Genomic DNA, 20,967 nt, shown 5'->3' with positions numbered 1-20,967 from the left:
TTAAGAAACATAGATCATTCTAATGGTTTGTGTAATGACATTAGATTGATAATTACCCGGTTAGGTGATTATGTTTTGAAGGCCTGTGTCTTGGGGGCATATTGGTCATAATGTTTTGATTCCGCAAATGTCATTGATACCGTCTGATCCTAGGCTACCTTTCAGATTCCAATGATGCCAATTTCCAATGGCTGTGTCATATGCAATGACCATTAACAAAAGTTAAGGCCAATCTTTGTCCCATGTTAGATTATTTTTGAAAAAATCGGTCTTTAGTCATGGACAACTTTATGTTGCTATATCTAGAGTCATAAGTCGTGAAGGTTTGAAGATTTTAGTGTGTGAGGATAAAAAGGATAACAGAAGTGATTCTACTCTTAATGTTGTTTACAAAGAAGTCTTTCAAAATGTATGAATTCCTGGTGTCAGAAAGATGTTTGTAACGATTTTATTGTGAAGATGTTTGAATTCTATGTTATGTTGATCGAATTTATAATGAACTATTTATTTTTTTCAACTAATTTTATTTATTTACTTTGGTATTTAGTATTTCTCAATATTTTTTTATATATATATCCTATTCTATTTATATTTCTTTCCCTCATGTCCTTTCGTTACTGTGGATTGACAGATTGATAGTGCTGGGGTTTGGAGCCCCTTGCACAGCGGAAGTCATGCATTCACAAATAAATCATACATACATATCTATTTGACCGATTATGGGATTAATTAACTACATGTTAAACAATCAAAAAGGCATGCTAGAACGCACATAAATCATGTAAAAGGAATTAAAACCTAAAACATGAATTTCCTACGGATTAGAATTACCGATCTGATTCTCCAAAGAATCGTCGATTGCTTGCGGCTTCTCCACGTGATGTTCTTCGTACTCAACCACGAACCTTCTAACCTGTATCCCGAACTCAGAATCTGACCTTTGGGTGGGCAAAGCTTGTCAGAATCGAAAATGGCTTGATTAGAAAGGAGACACAACTCTAGTTCTGTGAAGAACTGATTTTTTCCGTCCACTCCCACAGGGGAGCACGAAATTATTGAATAAAATTCCACTTAATCTTCTTTCTAATGTTCTTTTATATAGAGTTATTATGAGCCAGATTAGGGATCCATGGAGGTTGGACTTTGGCCAAACCTGTTGGACTTTTACTAATTAAATTGAGCCCCAATTTAATACAAGTCCAACATAATATTATTATGAGCCACTATAGTAAAATAATATTGACTGCCCGTCCAATCCCAAATTACGAGTAATCCGGACTATACCTCTTTAATTTATTATTTCTCGTGTTTAAGATATAAATATCCATTAATTAATTTAAGCCTGCTATTTGACTTTAATTAATTAATATCTTTTTCCAAGAATTGTCTAGCTCAAAATCTTTATTTATTATTCTGGAATAAATTCCTACCGGCCGGGTTTCTGAATAATAAAACCTTTTTCGAACACCTCTTCAGGATATTATCAAACTAGACTCACCCAGCACACGATTCATTGCAATAACAATACTAGCACCTCTAGACATTAATCACCACTACCCAAGATATCAGGATTATTGGATTGCGAAAAATCCGCACCATTTGATAAATCAAAGTAGTGTATAATCAATATCGTATGCTCAATGTTATATCCACAATGATTAAGAAATAACAATCACCGAGACCTCGTCGTTCAGTAAATAGCAAGAAAGACTTATCTCAACTGTTAGATCCTTCAGTGTTATACCACACCAGTGTCGTTTATTTCCTAAGGTAAGGAAACATGCGGACTGACACTGCAACCTTTCACGATAGGTAGCCAAAGCCTATCTAGGTTGTGAAATTCTATTTCTCTTCTACCGACTGCGTCACCTTCTGTGAACGTCGTTAACGACCAGTCTACTATGTAGATGAATTAGACTTATTTGCTTCTTGTACATTTAAATGTTTGAGAAACATCTTATAAATGTATAAGCAAACACCAATGCGATAAAATTAATTCTTCTCGCCTTGGGTTAAAAGTGGATTGTAGAGTTTATTATATACAAGCAATTCTATCCGTGCAACATGCTCGAAATATGTTTTTCAGTATACCAATCCTAACAATAGATGTAGAAGTATGTTTTTTAAATCTTTATAATCTTATAAATACAAAATTTAAATAGTTTCTATTCTTAATTTGCAATAGTTTTTACAATTTTTTCTATATATTTTTATTTTGACTTAATTTTTTTAAATATATTTTTATTTTTTGAAAATCATTTGGCCCGTGCTATGGTAACACTAGTTTCTTAAAACTCAAGTTGAATTAAATTTTGATAATTAAAACTCAACAAGATATTTCCATTTTTTAAAACAATCTTTAGCCCTTATCATATTATTGCTATTGAAGACGAGATCTATCAGAAATTGAAATATTGTCTGATAGGAATGGGCTGAATTGAAGTTAATAGTTGAAAATCTGCAGAGTAAATGAAGGAACAGAAATGGCCTCAAAGCATTCTGGAGAGGACGACTCCCAAAATAAGTACTATACCCTCGATTTGCGAATAAGAGTGTCATTTCTTTCCGGTATGAGTTTTAAAAAATGTTATGAAAAGTGAGTGGAATGGATCTCACTTGTATATATTAGTTTTAAACAATATGTGAGTGGAATAAGTTGGTTGAATGTGTGGTATCTTATCATTTATAGAAATAATGAATGGAGACTCTTATTCGCGGACAGACTAAAATGGCAAAGCGAGAATTCTATTCGCGGACTATGGGTAAAAAATTACTCCTATACTCCCTCTGTCCCACTACATGTAACACATTTCTTTGGGAACAAGTTTTCAATTAGTGATATTTAGTGGTTCATGACGAGAAAATAAAGTAGGGGGTAAGAAAAAAGTATGAGAGATGATAAAGTAAAAGAAAGATAAAGTGTTGTTTTTTATCATGAAAGAAAATGTCCTACTCATAGTGGGACGACCTAAAAATAAGTGTGTCTCACTTATAATGGGACGGAAGAAATATTTATTTAACAATGACAGTTACTAATATTTAGAAAGAAGTGGCGTGTTTCCTGATATTTATTTATAAAGTTCATTTTAAATTAGAATCAATTCACTAAATTACCGAAGTATATTAAACGTTTTTAGCAAAAATTTAAGTAGATACATAAATCGCATTAATGAGTAGAAAATTTAAAACTAAAAGATGTAAATGTTGAGCACATAAATCCTACTAATGTCTACAAAATAAAAATTAAAGTGGCAAATAATTGGCTCGGAGCAAAATGTAATATAATTTTCTTTTATCTTATTGGTCACTTTCAAAATTTTCCACAAAATCCACTTAAATTCTACTACAAATCAACTTCGTAGCGACTTTAATGCGTTAATTTAAATTTTTTTCTTTTTAATTCAATAATGTAAATACTTATTTTTTGTAAAATTTTATATTTATTTTGTTATAAGAAATAAAGAATGAAAATATGAAAAAAAGACTTCATGACTGACTGACTGTATAGTTTTAAAACTAAAGTCCCAAAATGGTCCTTAACATATTGCATTTTTTTTATTTTGGTGCAAAACATTATCTTTTGAATTATTTGGTCCCTCACATTTGAAATCAGATTACATTTGGTCCATTTTGGACGGTTCCGTCAAATTTTTGACGATTTTAATTATCGGGTCACAAATCCGTCACTAACTAGGAGAAACTGATCCGTCACTAATTGGGAGAAACTGATTCGGCTAATTTTTTACGGAGTTCATCGTTCTCTACCACGGAGCATCGGCGGGGCCTTCCCACCGTGCGTGGCTCTTCATCTTCGTCCTCTTCTTCATCTTCACCTTCGCCTTCACCCTCCTCACCACCAGGGACGCCGCCGGCCAAGAATTCCAAATCCAGCCTCCCCAACTCCGTCTTCGACGCGTTTCTCCACTACGCCGCCCTCAACGCCCCCTCCACCGGCCGCATGTCCACCGACGAGCTGAACACTGTCGCCGCCATGCTCCGCCGCTGCGCCGTCTCCAGCAACCTCCTCGTCTTCGGGCTTAGCCACGAAACCCTACTTTGGAATTCCCTCAACCACAACGGCCGCACCGTGTTCTCGCGCGTATTAGTGACGGATTAGATTAGTGACAGATTAGTGACGGATTTTGTGACGGATTTTGTGACAGATTAGTGACAGATTAGTGATGGATTAGTAACGGATTTTGTGACGGATTAGTGACGGATTAGTGACAGATCAATTTCTCCCAGTTAGTGACGGATTAGCGACGAATTTGTGACCCGGTAATTAAAACCGTCAAAAATTTGACAGAACCATCCAAAATGGACCAAATGTGATCCGATTTCAAATGTGAGAGACCGAATAATTCAAAAGATAATGTTTTGGACAAAAAAAAAACACAATATGTTAAGGACCATTTTGGGACTTTAGTCTAGTTTTAATTCACATAGGCCATATTTGGTTGTCAGGATTATGTCTAGGAATGTAATATGATTCCGTAAATTTTAAATTCCTGTGTTTATTTGGATTTTAAATAAGATTGAAAAATCAATGAGAGTCTTGAAAACAAGGAAAGTAGGACAACTTTCCTGAATTCTAGATCCTAACTTTTATTGGGATTCTTTTTCCTAATTTTACTATTATTATTAATTAATTAATTAAGACGTTTAAAAAATAATTTAAAATTATAAATCATGGAGTATTTAATTTCAGTATAATAAATAACTATAATTACAATTATCATAATAATAAGTATATTATAATTATATTTATATGTAATTTTTATTATCTTAATAATAATTATAATTTATTAAATAAGTAAATATACTAAAATAAAATATGAATAAAATAATAAAAAATAATTATTATTGATAAATTAATAATTAATCAATAAAGTCGTACTAAAATTTTAATTATAAATTTTATTCAATTATAATATCAGTAAACATTACAATTATAATGATAATCACAATTATTATAATCAGTTATAATTATAATATCAGTAAGTAACTATATTTATAATTATATTACTATATATTATGATGGATAATATATATTTAAATTATTTATCATAATAATATAATTATTATTATTTTTACTTAATAGTTTATAAAAAATTTATATTGTTATTCTTTTTAATTAAAAAATTAATTACTACTACCTCCATCTCCCAAATATTGTCCCACTTCGACTCGACACGTGTTTTAAGAAATGTGATGGAAAGTGAGTTGAAAAAGTTAGTGGATTGTGGGCCCTATTTTTATATATTAGTTTTATAATCAAATGTGAGTGGAATGAGTAAGTGAAATATGAGGTCCACTACCAAAAATGGTAAAAAAGTGAAATGAGACAAACTTTGGGAGACGGACGGAAATGGAAAAATGGGACAAACTTTCAGTGACGGATGTAGTATATTTTTAGTTTAGTGTTTAAATAAGATATAAAATTTAAAATCTTGATTTTGCCCAAACACAGGAATGTAAAGGTTTTAGGAATAATTTTCCTTGCTAAGTTTACTTACCCGTCAACCAAACATGACCATAGGGTTTAATAATCTATTAAACGAGAGCTACATTTCCGATCCTTAAAGTTTGCCATAGTATCTTTAACAGCATGTATATTTTTTAAAAATATCGTCTCATGTGTTTGAACTTTAATATAATATCGTTGGAAGGAATTCAGTGATGAGTTGACAGCGGAAGCACAAATAAATCAGAGAATTAGATCTATTTAACTGATTATTTAGATAAATTCTATTCGCGCAATTATCACCCGTATCATGCTTATAACTTGAATTAAAACATGCTTTTGATTAATTGAAACCAAAAACATGTTTTTATACGGAGACGGAATAATACCTTCTTATTCTCCAAAGACTTGTAGATGGCTTGCTACTTCTTCAATACTCAGCCACGAATATTATGATTGGTTCCCGAACTATATTCCGATATCAGTGTGGGATAATCTTATCAGGATACTAGGACTTAAATAAAGAAGACAGAAGTTCATCACGGAGTAGGAAAGGGAGAAATTTTCGTCTACTTCAAGTAAGAGAGAGGGACGAAAATTCTCAGTAATAATTAATTGTCTTTCTGTCTCTCTTTTATTCTCCTATTTATATTAAATTACATATTGGGCTCAATCGGGGATCTATGGAGGTTTGGATGTGACTTCACCCAATTAGCTCTTCTAATTAAATTGAACCCACCATTTAATACAAGCTTATATTGAAATATTATCATCAGCCTATAACACCCCTAACCCGATAGTCGATTGACCAACGAATGTGTCACAATTCCGGTATAAAAATAATATGCTTATTAAAAATACCATTTTCGCGAATCAACTAACAACTAATTAGATTCTGCCAAAGTAATATATATATATATATATATATATATATATATATATATATATATATATATATATAGGGGTGCATTATAATGATAACCCCAATTTCCGTAATAACCCTATAACTAAATCTGGACCACACATTTTTAAAATCACGCGGTCTAGATTCAAACTTAGATTTACTTCATAAAAATAGCGCGGGGGTAAATATGTCATTTCGCTCATGATAAAATTTAAGTATCCAAATTTTGCTCAATTAATTTCTGAATTTCGCTCATTTTATCATTTTATCAGTCAGTCAAAAGTATCATTTTATCAACTCAGAGTATCATTCTATCCGACAAAACTATCATTCTACGCAATAAACCTAACATATATCATTTTATCATTTTATTAGTTAGTCAAAAGTATCATTTTATCAACTCAGAGTATCATTCTATCCGGCAAAACTATCATTCTATGAAATAAACCTATCATTTTATCACAAAGCAGTAAACATATCATTTTATCAACTCAGAGTATCATTTTTATAAGGTTACTATCATTTTATCCGCTTAGATTATCATTTTATCAGGTAAAAGTATCATTTTATTAAACAAAAATGTCATTTTATACACCAAAAATACCTATCATTCTATCGGCTGAAAGTATCATTATACCCAGCAAAACTATCATTCTATCGGCTGAAAGCATCATTCTATCCGGCAAAACTATCATTTTATGCACTAAACCTAACATTTATAAGCTAAAAGTATCATTTTATCAACTCAGAGTATCATTCTAACCGGAAAAACTATCATTCTATGCAATAAACCTAACATATATCATTTTATCATTTTATCAGTCAGTCAAATCAGAGTATCATTCTATCCGGCAAAACTATCATTCTATGCAATAAACCTATCATTTTATCATAAAGCAGTAAACGTATCATTTTATCAACTCAGAGTATCATTTTTATAAGGTTACTGTCATTTTATCCGCTTAGATTATCATTTTATCAGGTAAGAGTATCATTTTATTAAACAAAAATGTCATTTTATACACCAAAAATACCTATCATTCTATCGGCTGAAAGTATCATTATACCCGGCAAAACTATCATTCTATCGGCTGAAAGTATCATTCTATCCGGCAAAACTATCATTTTATGCACTAAACCTAACATTTATAAGCTAAAAGTATCATTTTATCAACTCAGAGTATCATTCTATCCGGAAAAACTATCATTCTATGCAATAAACCTAACATATATCATTTTATCATTTTATCAGTCAGTCAAAAGTATCATTTTATGAACTCAGAGTATCATTCTATCCGGCAAAACTATCATTCTATGCAATAAACCTATCATTTTATCAGTCAGTCAAAAGTATCATTTTATCAACTCAGAGTATCATTCTATCCGGCAAAACTATCATTCTATGCAATAAACCTAACATATATAATTTTATCAGTCAGTCAAAAAGTATCATTTTATCAACTCAGAGTATCATTCTATCCGGCAAAAATATCATTCTATGCAATAAACCTAACATATATCATTTTATCATTTTACGTGATATTTGACGAAATTCAGAAATTAAATGAGGGAAATGACATATTATCATTTTATCATCTCAGAGTATCATTCTATCCGGCAAAACTATCATTCTATGCAATAAACCTAACATATATCATTTTATCATTTTACGTGATATTTGGAGAAATTCAGAAATTAAATGAGGGAAATGACATATTTACCCCGCGCTTTTTTTTATGAAGTAAATCTAAGTTTGAATCTCAACCACAAGATTAGAAAATATGTGTGGTTCAGATTTGGTTATAGGGTTATTACGTGATTTAGGGGTTGTCATATGATCATAACTCTATATATATATATATATATATATATATATATATAGTTGTGATCATATGATAACCCCTAATTTGTGTGATAACCCTATAACCAAATCTGGACCACACATATTTTCTAATCTTGTGGCTGAGATTCAAACTTAGATTTATTTCATAAAAAAGGCGCAGAGGGTAAATATGTCATTTTCCTCATTTAATTTCTGAATTTCGCTCCATTCTTTCATTCTCTCTTAGTTCGATTCTCTCATCTTTCTCAGCGATTTTGTTTCCATATTCCTCTTCTCATCGATTTTGTTCCCAGATTTGAAACCGATTTGGTTCATTATTCCATAATCTCCAGATTTTGTTTCCATATTTCTCGCATAATTGTGAATTGTGACCGGTGTAATGTTTTCAATTTTGCGTTCTTATTTTCATTGATTACCTGTTCAATTGTTGTCAGAATTCGCTTCGATGGAGTCTGTAGCAAATAACGAAGGTAACAATCATCATCTATTATTTAGCTTATTGATTGTGTTCATATTTTAATTTATTGATTGTTTTGCTTCATGTATTGAATTTGAGTTTAGAATACTATTAGCTGTCAATTGGTTTATGTTTCTGATGTATTGAACTTCATATTTAATTATATTATGTAAAGTTAAGATGATACTTTTGGCTTATAAATGTTAGGTGTATTGTATAAAATGATAGTTTTGCAGGATAGAATGATACTCTGAGTTGATAAAATGATACTTTTGTCGGATAGAATGATACTCTGAGTTGATAAAATGATAGTTTTGCCGGATAGAATGATACTCTGAGTTGATAAAATGATAGTATTTCCGGATAGAATGATACTCTGAGTTGATAAAATGATAGTTTTATTGATTTGTAGGTATGTACATTCCTGCATACAATGATACTCTGAGTTAATAAAATGATAGTTTTGCCGGCTAGATTGATACTCTGAGTTGATAAAATGATAGTTTTGCCGGATAGAATGATACTCTGAGTTAATAAAATGATACTTTTACTGATTTGTAGGTATGTACATTCTTGTTTGTGATGATACTTTGAAGCCAATGATTGGTAGTTAAGATGATACTTTTGGCTTATAAATGTTAGGTTTACTGCATAAAATGATAGTTTTGCTTCATAGAATGATATCTTGAGTTGATAAAATGATACTTTTGCCGATAGATGATAAAATGATAGTTTTGCCGGATAGAATGATACTCTGAGTTGATAAAATGATAGTTTTGCCGGATAGAATGATACACTGAGTTGGTAAAATGATACTTTTGGCTTATAAATGTTAGGTTTAGTGCATAAAATGATAGTTTTGTCCGATGGAATGATACTCTGAGTTGATAAAATGATAGTTTTTCCGGATAGAATGATACTCTGAGTTGATAAAATGATACTTTTGGGTTATAAATGTTAGATTTACTGCATAAATAAAATGATAGTTTTGCCTGATAGAATGATACTTTGAGTTGATAAAATGATAGTTTTACTGATTTGTAGGTATGTACATTCATGTTTCTGATGATGCTTTGAAGCCAATGATTGGTATGAAATTCAATAAATTAGTAGAAGCATCTGATTTCTATGAACATTATGCTCGTTCAGCTGGTTTTGGCATTCGTAAACTGGGCAACAAATCAGTTCATGGTATTATTAAGTGGCAGTATTTGGCTTGCAGCAGACAAGGCTCTAAGAATTTTATACCTGGTGATGCATCCAAGTCAACTGAAGTGTCTGTTAAGAAGCGTAGGTGTCGGTCATTTAGGTGTGAATGTCTTGCTAAGCTCAACTTGAGATATTTTTCAGATGGCATGAGCAAAGGGTATGAGGTTTATCAGTTTGTTTAGTATCATAATCACTTAATGGATGCGGATGAGCATAGGCATTTTATGACGGCCAATCGCAGTCTGGATCCTATGCATCGGAGGTTTATGGAGGATTGTGGCAGGTGTAATATTGGTCCCACACTCACATTCAAACTTCTGAAGGAGATAATGGGTGGACCTGAAAATATTGGATGTGATATTATTGATATTGGAAATGGTTATCGCGATATTATGTCCAATATTGATGGTTCAGATGCTCAAATGATTTTTGATTATATGCGTTCTCAAAAGGAATCATCTGATGCCTTCTATTATGAAATTGAGATAGGATCTCATGGAAAGTTAACTAAACTCTTATGGGTTGATGCTATTTCAAGACGAAATTATCATATCTTTGGAGATGTAATTTCATTTGACTCAACATACAACACTAACAGGTATATTACTTTTGTTGCTAAAAGACATAAAATGATACTTTCGGCTGATAAGATGATATTCTTAGCTGATAAAATGATACTTTTCTGTATGTATGAAAATATAATTAATTTTTATGTTATGTTCTGAAGGTATTGCATGATTTTTGCTCCATTCACTGGAAAAGATAACCATTCCAGAGCAGTTACATTTGGAGCTGGATTGTTATCAAGTGAAGGTAGAGACTCATATGCTTGGTTGTTTGGCTGTTTTGTTCGATGTATGGGGTAGCACCCAAATTGATTATCACTGATCAAGATTGGGGGATGAAACCTGATGTTCAACAAGTACTTTTACAAACAAGGCACCGATGGTGCATGTGGCATTTTATGGTTAAGGTGTCAGATAAGTTGCCCAAATCCTTTCTTGGTAATGAAGATTTCAAAAAAGAGTTGAATGCATGTGTTTGGTCTGATTTGTTAGAGCCTGATGAGTTTGATATAATATGGAATGATATAATGGAACGGTATGGATTAGAAGACGTGCACTGGTATACAATATTACTGCAAGGAAATCTGAATGGACTCAAGCCGAGGCTCAAGAAAAATTCTGCACAGCGTTAAATGAATTTGTGTCAAAGATTGAAAATTTCAAATGGGAAAATTATGACATGGTAAGTCATAATGAGATATACATTACAGAACAACGTACCTATATTTTTGAAAATGACATTTGTATATAATATTTTGAAAATTAGATATTCTTTCCGATCTGGGCACACGAACATTTTTATATCATGTGCTTCAATCTCAAAATGCAAATGATGGATGTGATTGACAACGCTCTGATTAGTGAAGAGATGATTAAGAAGAAATATGGAGCTGCACCAAGTATGCTGGTATGTTTAGTTAAATGCATTCAATATTTATTAGTTAAAATGCATTGAATATCATTTAGTACGGAACATAATATCATTTTTAATCAACCTCATGTATGTTTTGTGTTATTTGAATAGAAACATTTCTTCCGAATTTATCTTGGAAATGGAGTTAATCTATCCATGGGGAGAATTGTCAAAATGTCAAAAATCAGACACATGACTATGCCATGGCAGAACAATACAAACAAAGTTGACTGTGGAGTTTATGTGATGCGCCATATGGAGACTTATATGGGTGGTGCTGTTCGTAACTGAAATTCGGGCTTAACGAAGAAGGGGACAGACACTTTCACAAAACTCCGTGCCAAATATACTGAAGCATTGCTTATTGGAGATACTAACAAAAAGGCTTTTGAGACATTTACAATGATACAGCAGAAGTTTCAGAATGATAGCAAAAAAGGGGAAATCGATGTTGAAAAGATGATTAGAGAATTTGAACCCCTAAAGAGAGCTAGTAGTTGTAATAGTAACTTGTAAGACATTTTGTCACGTTAAAGTATCATTTTATCACCTTATATGCCATTTCTTCAGCTTATATATCATTTTATAAGGTTCTGTCATTTTATTCGCTTACATTATCATTTTATCAGGTTAAAGTGCCAGCTTATATAGTTTTAGAGGGTAAAATGATAGTTACACTTGATAAAATGATGGTTTAAGGGGATAAAATAATAGTTTCAGGGGATAAAATGATAGTTTTAGAAGGTAAAATGATAGTTGCACTTGATAAAATGATAGTTTGAGGGGATAAAGTGATAGCTTCAGAAGGTAAAATGATAGTTACACTTGATAAAATGATAGTTGCACTTGATAAAATGATAGTTTTGGCTTATAAATGTTAGGTTTACTACATAACTATAATGATAGTTTTGCCGGATAGAATGATACTATGAGTTGATAAAATGATACTTTTACTGATTTATAGGTATGTACATTCCTGCATACAATGATACTCTGAGTTGATAAAATGATAGTTTTTCCGGTTAGAATGATACTATAAGTTGATAAAATGATACTTTTTGCCGGATAGAATGATACTATGAGTTAATAAAATGATACTTTTGGCTTATAAATGTTAGGTTTACTGCATAAATAAAATGATTGTTTTGCCGGATAGAATGATACTCTGAGTTGATAAAATGTTAGTTTTACTGATTTGTAGGTATGTACATTCCTGTTTATTATGATGCTTTGAAGCCAATGATTGGTATGAAATTCAATACATTATGCAGTAAACCTAACATTTATAAGCCAAAAGTATCATTTTATCAACCCATAGTATCATTCTATCTGACAAAACTATCATTTTATCAGCTCAGAGTATAATTCTATTCGGAAAAAGTATCATTTTATCAACTCAGAGTATCATTTTAATCAAACAAAACTATCATTTTATCAAATACAACTATCATATTTCGTTTATATAAGGGCAAAATTGTCATTTCGTTATAAAATTGGCGCGTCGAAAGAAAACGTGAACTAGACGCTGAATTCAATTTCTCTCACACTCAAACCCTTCGAATCGCATCCAAACCCTCCGAATCGCATTCAAACCCTTGCTTCTTCAGTTTCGAAGGAAAACCATTCAAATTCTGAAATATGACGACGGAAAACGCTCTAGTATCATCGAAGAATGGTTGGATGAAGTTTTTTACTTATTTCACTTTTGTTTTGCTATATTGATTTTTTTTCTCATATCCATGAAGTTGCTGCATCCGAAATAAGGTCTAAGATGCGTGAGGATAGACCGCAACAAATTGCTGAAACATTTAGTACAACTGAAATATTTAATTATTTAGTATCTCAGTGATTAATTTTGTGCTATATTAAGTGTGTATTCATGAATTTGACCACTTTTTTTGTATGTCTTCCAGCCTCAAAGCGTGGGAGGTCACAAACCAACGATGAAGAAGAAATGCTTGCCAGAAAGAAACAGGATAAAAGAAAGAGTGTTAAAGATATTAGTTGTAAAATTAGAAGACCTAAATTGGTCGTAAAGATAAGGGTGAAAGTTCTGGTTGATGCCATTGAGAAAATGAACTGCAAACAAATAGCTGCTCTGGAAGAGATGAGTTTTGGACAGCTTGTGCATTTGAAGATACGATGTATTCCTGCTGACATGGCATTTTCACTACTTGAAAATTTTAATCATGACAACTGCTCCAGAATAAAACTTGTTGATGATCAACCATTACATATCACTAAGGAGGATGTGTATGCTACATTGGGACTGCCAAGAGGAGAGTTGATGATTAAAAGATAAAAGAAGCATGAAATGAATGATGTGATGAAGACCATTGTCAAGGCTAAGAAGAACAAGTCAATAACCCCAGCTGATTTGCAAGAGCAGCTTGATAGTGATCTAGAAGGTGGTGAGTGGTTTAAGAAAATATTTCTTATTCTGTTAGACAATGTTCTGATCTCACCAATTGCCAACGGAAAATGTCTTGGCCGTATCTTGGACGATATTGGCAACATTTCAAATGTGAGGCAGTACAATTGTTGCAGCTACGTGTTGGATACGCTAATCACAGCACATGATAGCTGGAAACTCATGAACAAATCCACCCCATTCACTGGACCAATCACTTTCCTCTTGGTGAGTTTTACATTTTAACCACTCCTTTATAGTGAAGTAAAAACATGCTTAGAGTGAAGTAAATCATATTTAGAGTGATGTTTTACACGGTTAAGTAGTAAATGCATGGTTAGAGTGATGTGTTTTTTATACATGAGTGAACTAAAATCAGAATAAGAGTGATGTGTTTTGTGAACAAGAGTGAAGTAAAATGTGAATAAGAGTGAAGTGTTTTGTGTACGAGAGTGAAGTAAAATCAGAACAAGAGTGATGTGTTTTGTGAACAAGAGTGAAGTAAAATCAGAACAAGAGTGATGTGTTTTGTGAACAAGAGTGAAGTAAAATCAGAATAAGAGTGATGTATTTTGTGAACAAGAGAGAAGTAAAATGAGAATAAGAGTGAAGTGTTTTGTGAAGAAGAGTGAAGTAAAATCATAATAAGAGTGAAGTCCTTGTAATGTATTTTATTATTGATCTGTTTTTGCAGGCATGCTATGTAGATAGGGTTGTCTACAGAACAACACTGGTGGTTAGAAGATTCCCAACTGTCCGTAACTGGACAAAATCCATTCTTAAGGAGAGAGGACAGATGGAATTCGATAATGGAGGCACCACTGGAAGAGGAAGCATAGAAAGTATCATTGATCCTGTCTCCATTGAATCTTTATATGCCAACAAGTATTCAATAACTATCACTACCTCTGTCCCTTCAACCGAGGAAGCTCCTTTACCTGATGATGCCCCCCTTTCAAGTGATCAAGTTCCTTCGTCTGATGAAATTAAAAGTTCAATTAGGGAGGCTGCAGATGCTATTAGTACAATGATAAGGTATATAAAGAATGCTCCAGCAAATACCAGTGACACCAATTGCTTCAAAGTTGCAGCTATAAATGCACTAAAGATGGTTCGTGTGGAGGTTGATCAAGGGGACCAAGCTGTGTCTAAGCCAATTGAAAACATGACACATGCTATGGAAGAGGATCAAGAAGATGATCCAGAATGGATTCAGCTTATGGAAAAAATTATGGAAGCCCATGATGAAAAATGCAAATTAGTGAATAAAGGCACATCAATTTTGCCTGATATTAACTTGGGAAAGAAACTTGTAAGTTGAAGATTTGGGAAACAATTTATTTACTGTTTTGAGTTTTTATTTTTATGTTATATCACATTTCACTATTTGCAGGAGACAAATGAATTTTATTAAGATGTAGCTAAAGCAACATCACATAACACACAGATGAAGGTATAAAAACGTGCTTCGAGTGATGTGTTCCATTGTTAAGTGAGGTTTCTGTGTTGCATGTGTATAGTGATGTGTTTTGTGAACAAGAGTGAAGTGAAATCAGAATAAGAGTGATGTGTTTTGTGAACAAGAGTGAAGTGTTTTCTGAACAAGGGTGATGTGTCTGTTACAAGAGTGAAGTGAAATCAGATAAGAGTGATGTGTTTTCTGAACAAGAGTGATGTGTTTTCTGAACAATACACATCACTCTTATTCTGATTTCACTTCACTCTTGTTCACAAAACACATCACTCTTATTCTGAAGTAAAAATCGTGTTAATAGTGACGTGTTTTCATTTCTTATTATGAAAATAGGAAGACATTGTGGATGCCCAAATTGCATCTGCAATAGAAGCACACATGGAGATATATGCTGATGATGATTGTGTTCAATCAGAGTTGAATGTATCTGGCAAAAATCCTTCAACCGAAATAGTAGTTTACGATCCAGACATGGTAAGTGTTAAACAATGATATATCTCATCCATTCACCAACACTTTTAACAAACATCAAGTGAACTATATGTCCTATATAGTGAAGTTTTCATATCATTCTTGCCCTGACAGGCAACTGCTAGGATTGAACAAATGGAGATACGTTCAAAAGCTGAGAAGAGAATATCAGCTGCATTGAAATCTCCATTCCATGAAAGGGTGGTCCAGGCCAAAACCAAGTTTACCTTGAAGGAGTCACAAATCTTTTTGTGGATTATGAAAACATATGAATCAAATGAGAAAGATTTATATTATAGTTCTGATTTAGAAGAAAAATATACAAAAGATGTGCTAACACACACACATATTTGAATAGGGACGCCATAGTGTATGATGATAATGTCATAATGGTAACAAAAAGAGAATTTTGTTCACTATTGCCACGTACGCTAATAGAAGTGGGTGTGATCAGTGCATGAGCTTCTTATTTGAATAATATGGAAGAATAGAGGGGGTCTATCTTCATCAAGGCGCCTCTTTTTCACAACATACCCATCCGTAAGAATAATATAAATTTTGAAAAATTTATTGCATGGTATATGTTCATTATAAAGCATGTTTACTTCACTACTAATCATATCCATTTCACTATATGATATTTAAACTTCATAAGTATATATGCACTATATTCTGATTTCACTTCACTCTTGTTCAGAAAACACATCACTCTTGTTCAGAAAACACTTCACTCTTGTTCACAGAACACATCACTCTTACTTCGATTTCACTTCACTCTTGTTCACAAAACACATCACTCTTACTTCGATTTTACTTCACTCTTGTTTACAAAACACTTCACTCTTTTTTCTTATTTACAAAACACTACACTCTTATTCTAATTTCACTTCACTATTGTACACAATACACAGTTCATTAGTTCTATAAAACAGGACACAAAGTGAATTATTTCCATCTAGATTTGACTTGTCTCATCTTTCAGCTGTATACAGTTGTTCACCGGCCTGATGGGGTCGACCTCGTGACTCTAATTGATAAATTCTGTGACAATTTACAAACTGAGGTTAAACAAATTCCGTATTTCAAATGGGGCGATGTAGATTTGGTAAATACTGAACACAATTGATTCTTTCTTATATTCACTAATTGTTTTTATTCAGAAATTATTATTATTATCTATGTAGGTGTTCTTTCCAATATGTGTTGCAGAACATTACTATACCATATGCTTCAGATTTAGTACTAAAAGTATAGTGGTGATTGACAATTCGAAGAATGCTGATGATGAGGACGTATTAATCAAATATGGTAGCATACCTGCAAATGTTGTAAGTATACATGATATATAGTGAAGTATTTTTGTGATTACAGTGAAGTATAGTACTCTTTATAGTGAACTACATCTGATATTCATAATGATATATAGCAGAGATTGTATTTTTGTAATTTTTTGACAAAAATGGGGTATCACAACCAAAGCAAATCAATAAAGAGCATAGTAAGGCTCAAAATGCCTTGGAGAACAACATCAAATGTAGAAGATTGTGGAGTTTTTTTGGTGCGACATTTGAAATGTTATTATGGTGAGCGTGAACTAGATTGGAAGTGTGAATTAACTGCAAAAAGGAAGGGAATACTCCAAAGACTAAGAGCAAAGTATTGCAGCGCATTATTATTGTCGGAAAAAAACCATGAGGCATTGAATATCTTGTCACTAGCATCAAAGCATTATGAAGAATATGGGAAAACAAATAAAATTAAACTTCAAGCGTTCATGAACTATTGTAGAAAACTTCATTTAAATTCAATAGCAATTACTTATTGTACATTAATATCTTGTTTACTATTTAATTCACTTTTGTGTTGTATCTATTTACTTCATTGAATAAGGAACTAGTGTTTTGTGAACAACAGTGAAGTAAAAACCGAATAAGAGTGATGTGTTTTGTTTGATAAAATGATACTTTTACTGATTTGTAGGTATGTACATTCCTGTTTGTGATGATGCTTTGAACCCAAAGATTGGTAGTTAAGATAAGAATTTTGGCTTATAAATGTTAGGTTTACTGCATAAAATGATAGTTTTGCTTGATAGAATGATACTCAGAGTTGATAAAATGATACTTTTTCCGATAGAATGATACTCTGAGTTTATAAAATGATAGTTTTGCCGGATAGAATGATACTCTGAGTTGATAAAATGATACTTTTTGCCGGATAGAATGATACTCTGAGTTAATAAAATGATACTTTTGGCTTATAAATGTTAGGTTTACTGCATAAAATGATAGTTTTGCCGCATAGAATGATACTCTGAGTTGATAAAATGATAGTTTTGCCGCATAGAATGATACTCTGAGTTGATAAAATGATATTTTTACTGATTTGTAGGTATGTACATTCCTGTTTGTGATGATGCTTTGAACCCAATGATTGGTAGTTAAGATGATACTTTTGGCTTATAAATGTTAGGTTTACTGCATAAAATGATAGTTTTGCTTGATAGAATGATACTCTGAGTTGATAAAATGATACTTTTGCCGATAGAATGATATTCTGGGTTGATAAAATGATAGCTTTGCCGGATAGAATGATACTCTGAGTTGATAAAATGATACTTTTGGCTTATAAATGTTATGTTTACTGCATAAAATGATAGTTTTGCTTCATAGAATGATACTCTGAGTTGATAAAATGATACTTTTGCCGATAGAATGATATTCTGAGTTGATAAAATGATAGCTTTGCCGGATAGAATGATACTCTGAGTTGATAAAATGATAGTTTTTGCTTATAAATGTTAGGTTTACTGCATAAAATGATAGTCTTGCTTGATAGAATGATACTCTGAGTTGATAAAATGATACTTTTGAAAGGATTGAACTTTTGACAAATCCGAACTTTTAAAGGATTGAACTATTATTTTATCCCTGGAACTATCATTTTATCCCCTGAAACCATCATTTTATCTTCTGAAACTATCATTTTATCCCCTGAAACCATCATTTTATCAAGTGCAACTATCATTTTACCTTCTGAAACTATCATGTGCTAAATTTCAATGAGTTCAAAACAGCAGAGAGAGCATAACTTGTCACTTAAGTAGAACAAAACACTACTCACAAAATCAGCACTCAAATAAACTGCTTCGAATCTGCATTACTGCTGTACACAATAATATGGAATAAGGTATGAATTGATGATACAAAACCAAGTGTGTAGTAAATTCAAAGTAAATTCATCATGCTGCCATATGTAACTCTAAATCTACACTAAAAAACTATAGAATCTAAAAAAACGAGAATCGTTGGCAAAATGATAAAATCGAGCAAAAACAAAAGTGAAATAAGTAAAAAACTTCATCCACCCTTTCTTCGATGATGCTTGATCGTTTTCCGTCTTCATATTCCAGAATTTGGATGGTTTTTCCTTCGAAACTGAAGAAGCAAGGGTTTGAATGAGATTCGGAGGGTTTGAGTGTGAGAGAAATTGAATGCAGCGTTTAGTTCATGGTTTCTTTTTACGCGCCCAACTTTATAACGAAATGACAATTTTTCCCTTATATAACCGAAATATGATAGTTTTATTTGATAAAATGATAGTTTTGTTAGATTAAATCTAGGCCACATATTTTAAAAATGTGTGGTGGAGATTTAGTTATAGGGTTATCACACAAATTGAGGTTATCATTATAATGCACCCATATATATATATATAGGGTTGCGTTAGTGTGCTAACTAATTTATAGTAATAACTAATAACTTTCAATTATGTGTATTAAAATTATCAACACAAAGACAGAATTATATCAATACAACATGTAAATTTAAATATCAACACAAAAACATATGTTTATCAACACAAGAAGATTGATAAATTTATATCTTTATGTTGATATTTTTGACATACAAAATTGATATTTAGTTATTAGTTATTACTGTAAAAAGTTACTATTTATCACGCACCTATATATATATATATATATATATATATATATATATTCAACCAGTGTATCTAGAAACCAAATCCCCCGCCACCGCCACCGCCTCCGCCTCCTCCAAATCCCGCAGCTGCGGCTGAGGCTGCACCTCCACCTACGTCTGGTGTGGCTGCGGGTGCGGCTGCGCATCCACCTACGTCTCCCGCGGCGGCGGGTGCGGCTGCGCCTCCACCTACGTCTCCGTCTCCGTCTCTGTCTCCGCCTCCGCCTCCGCCTGCGTCTACGCCTCTGCCTCTGCGTGCGGCTGCGACTGCGGCTGCGCCTTCGCCTCCGCCTCCGCCTCTGCCTCCGGTATACCTTGTGCTCTTGTTGTCATCGCCATCGGCACAAGCAAACAAGAGCATAGACATGACTGAAATTGAGACAAGTAGAAGCATCACTCCAAACCCCCATCCCTCGTACACTTCATTCATTATCTCTTCAAAAACTCTTCCCATTTTATCACTATACACAATATTATGCATGTATGTATGTACATATATAGTTGCAATAAGATAAACTGAGTCAATAGGCGACAATTCCATTTTCTCTTATGAATTGATTAAGAAAATGGGCAATTTGAAGGAAAATATATGTGGTTTTCCAATAACTATAGTCATTCATGTTGTTTTTCGGAGTAATTTCCTATCATAATTAATTGTAGTTGTATTATGATTTTGATGTTTTGGATTATCCAAAAATATCTTTGATGAATTTTCATATCGACTGGTGATTATTCTTTATACTCCCTCCTGTCCCATAGAAATAAGTCCTTTTTTTCATCCATCTTATAGAAATAGCCCATATCTATTTATGGCAATCATTTTCTCCATATCTTTTACTTTAGCACGTATGTATGTACTTATGTAGTTGCAATAAGATAGACTGAGTCAATACGCGACAATTCCATTTTCTCTTATGAATTGATTAAGAAAATGGGCAATTTGAAGGAAAATATGTGTGGTTTTACAATAACTATAGTCATTCATGTTGTTTTTCGGAGTAATTTCCTATCATAATTAATTGTAGTTGTATTATGAATTTGATGTTTTGGATTATCCAAAAATATCTTTGATGAATTTTCATATCGACGGGTGATTTTTCTTTATACTCCCTCCTGTCCCATAGAAATAGGTCTTTTTTTTCATCCATCTTATAGAAATAGCCCATATCCATTTATGGCAATCATTTTCTCCATATCTTTTACTTTAGCAGGTATGTATGTACATATGTAGTTGCAATAAGATAGAGTGAGTCAATACGCGACAATTCTTTTC

The 20,967-nt window shown here is 32.5% G+C and overlaps 1 protein-coding gene across 1 annotated transcript; it reads right to left on the bottom strand.

The window, feature by feature from the left end:
• Positions 1-19,725: 19,725 nt before the first annotated feature.
• LOC121764261 (glycine-rich cell wall structural protein-like) lies at positions 19,726-20,235 on the bottom strand. The gene has a single exon (XM_042160313.1). The coding sequence runs from the start codon at positions 20,233-20,235 to the stop codon at positions 19,726-19,728; it is 510 nt and encodes a 169-aa protein (XP_042016247.1).
• Between the last annotated feature and the right edge of the window lie 732 nt (positions 20,236-20,967).

The sequence above is a fragment of the Salvia splendens genome, chromosome 14, assembly GCF_004379255.2.
Source record: "Salvia splendens isolate huo1 chromosome 14, SspV2, whole genome shotgun sequence".
Lineage (NCBI taxonomy): Eukaryota > Viridiplantae > Streptophyta > Magnoliopsida > Lamiales > Lamiaceae > Salvia > Salvia splendens.
The sequence above is the reverse complement of the archived record's forward strand: the minus strand, read 5'-3'. Positions and strand labels throughout refer to the sequence as shown.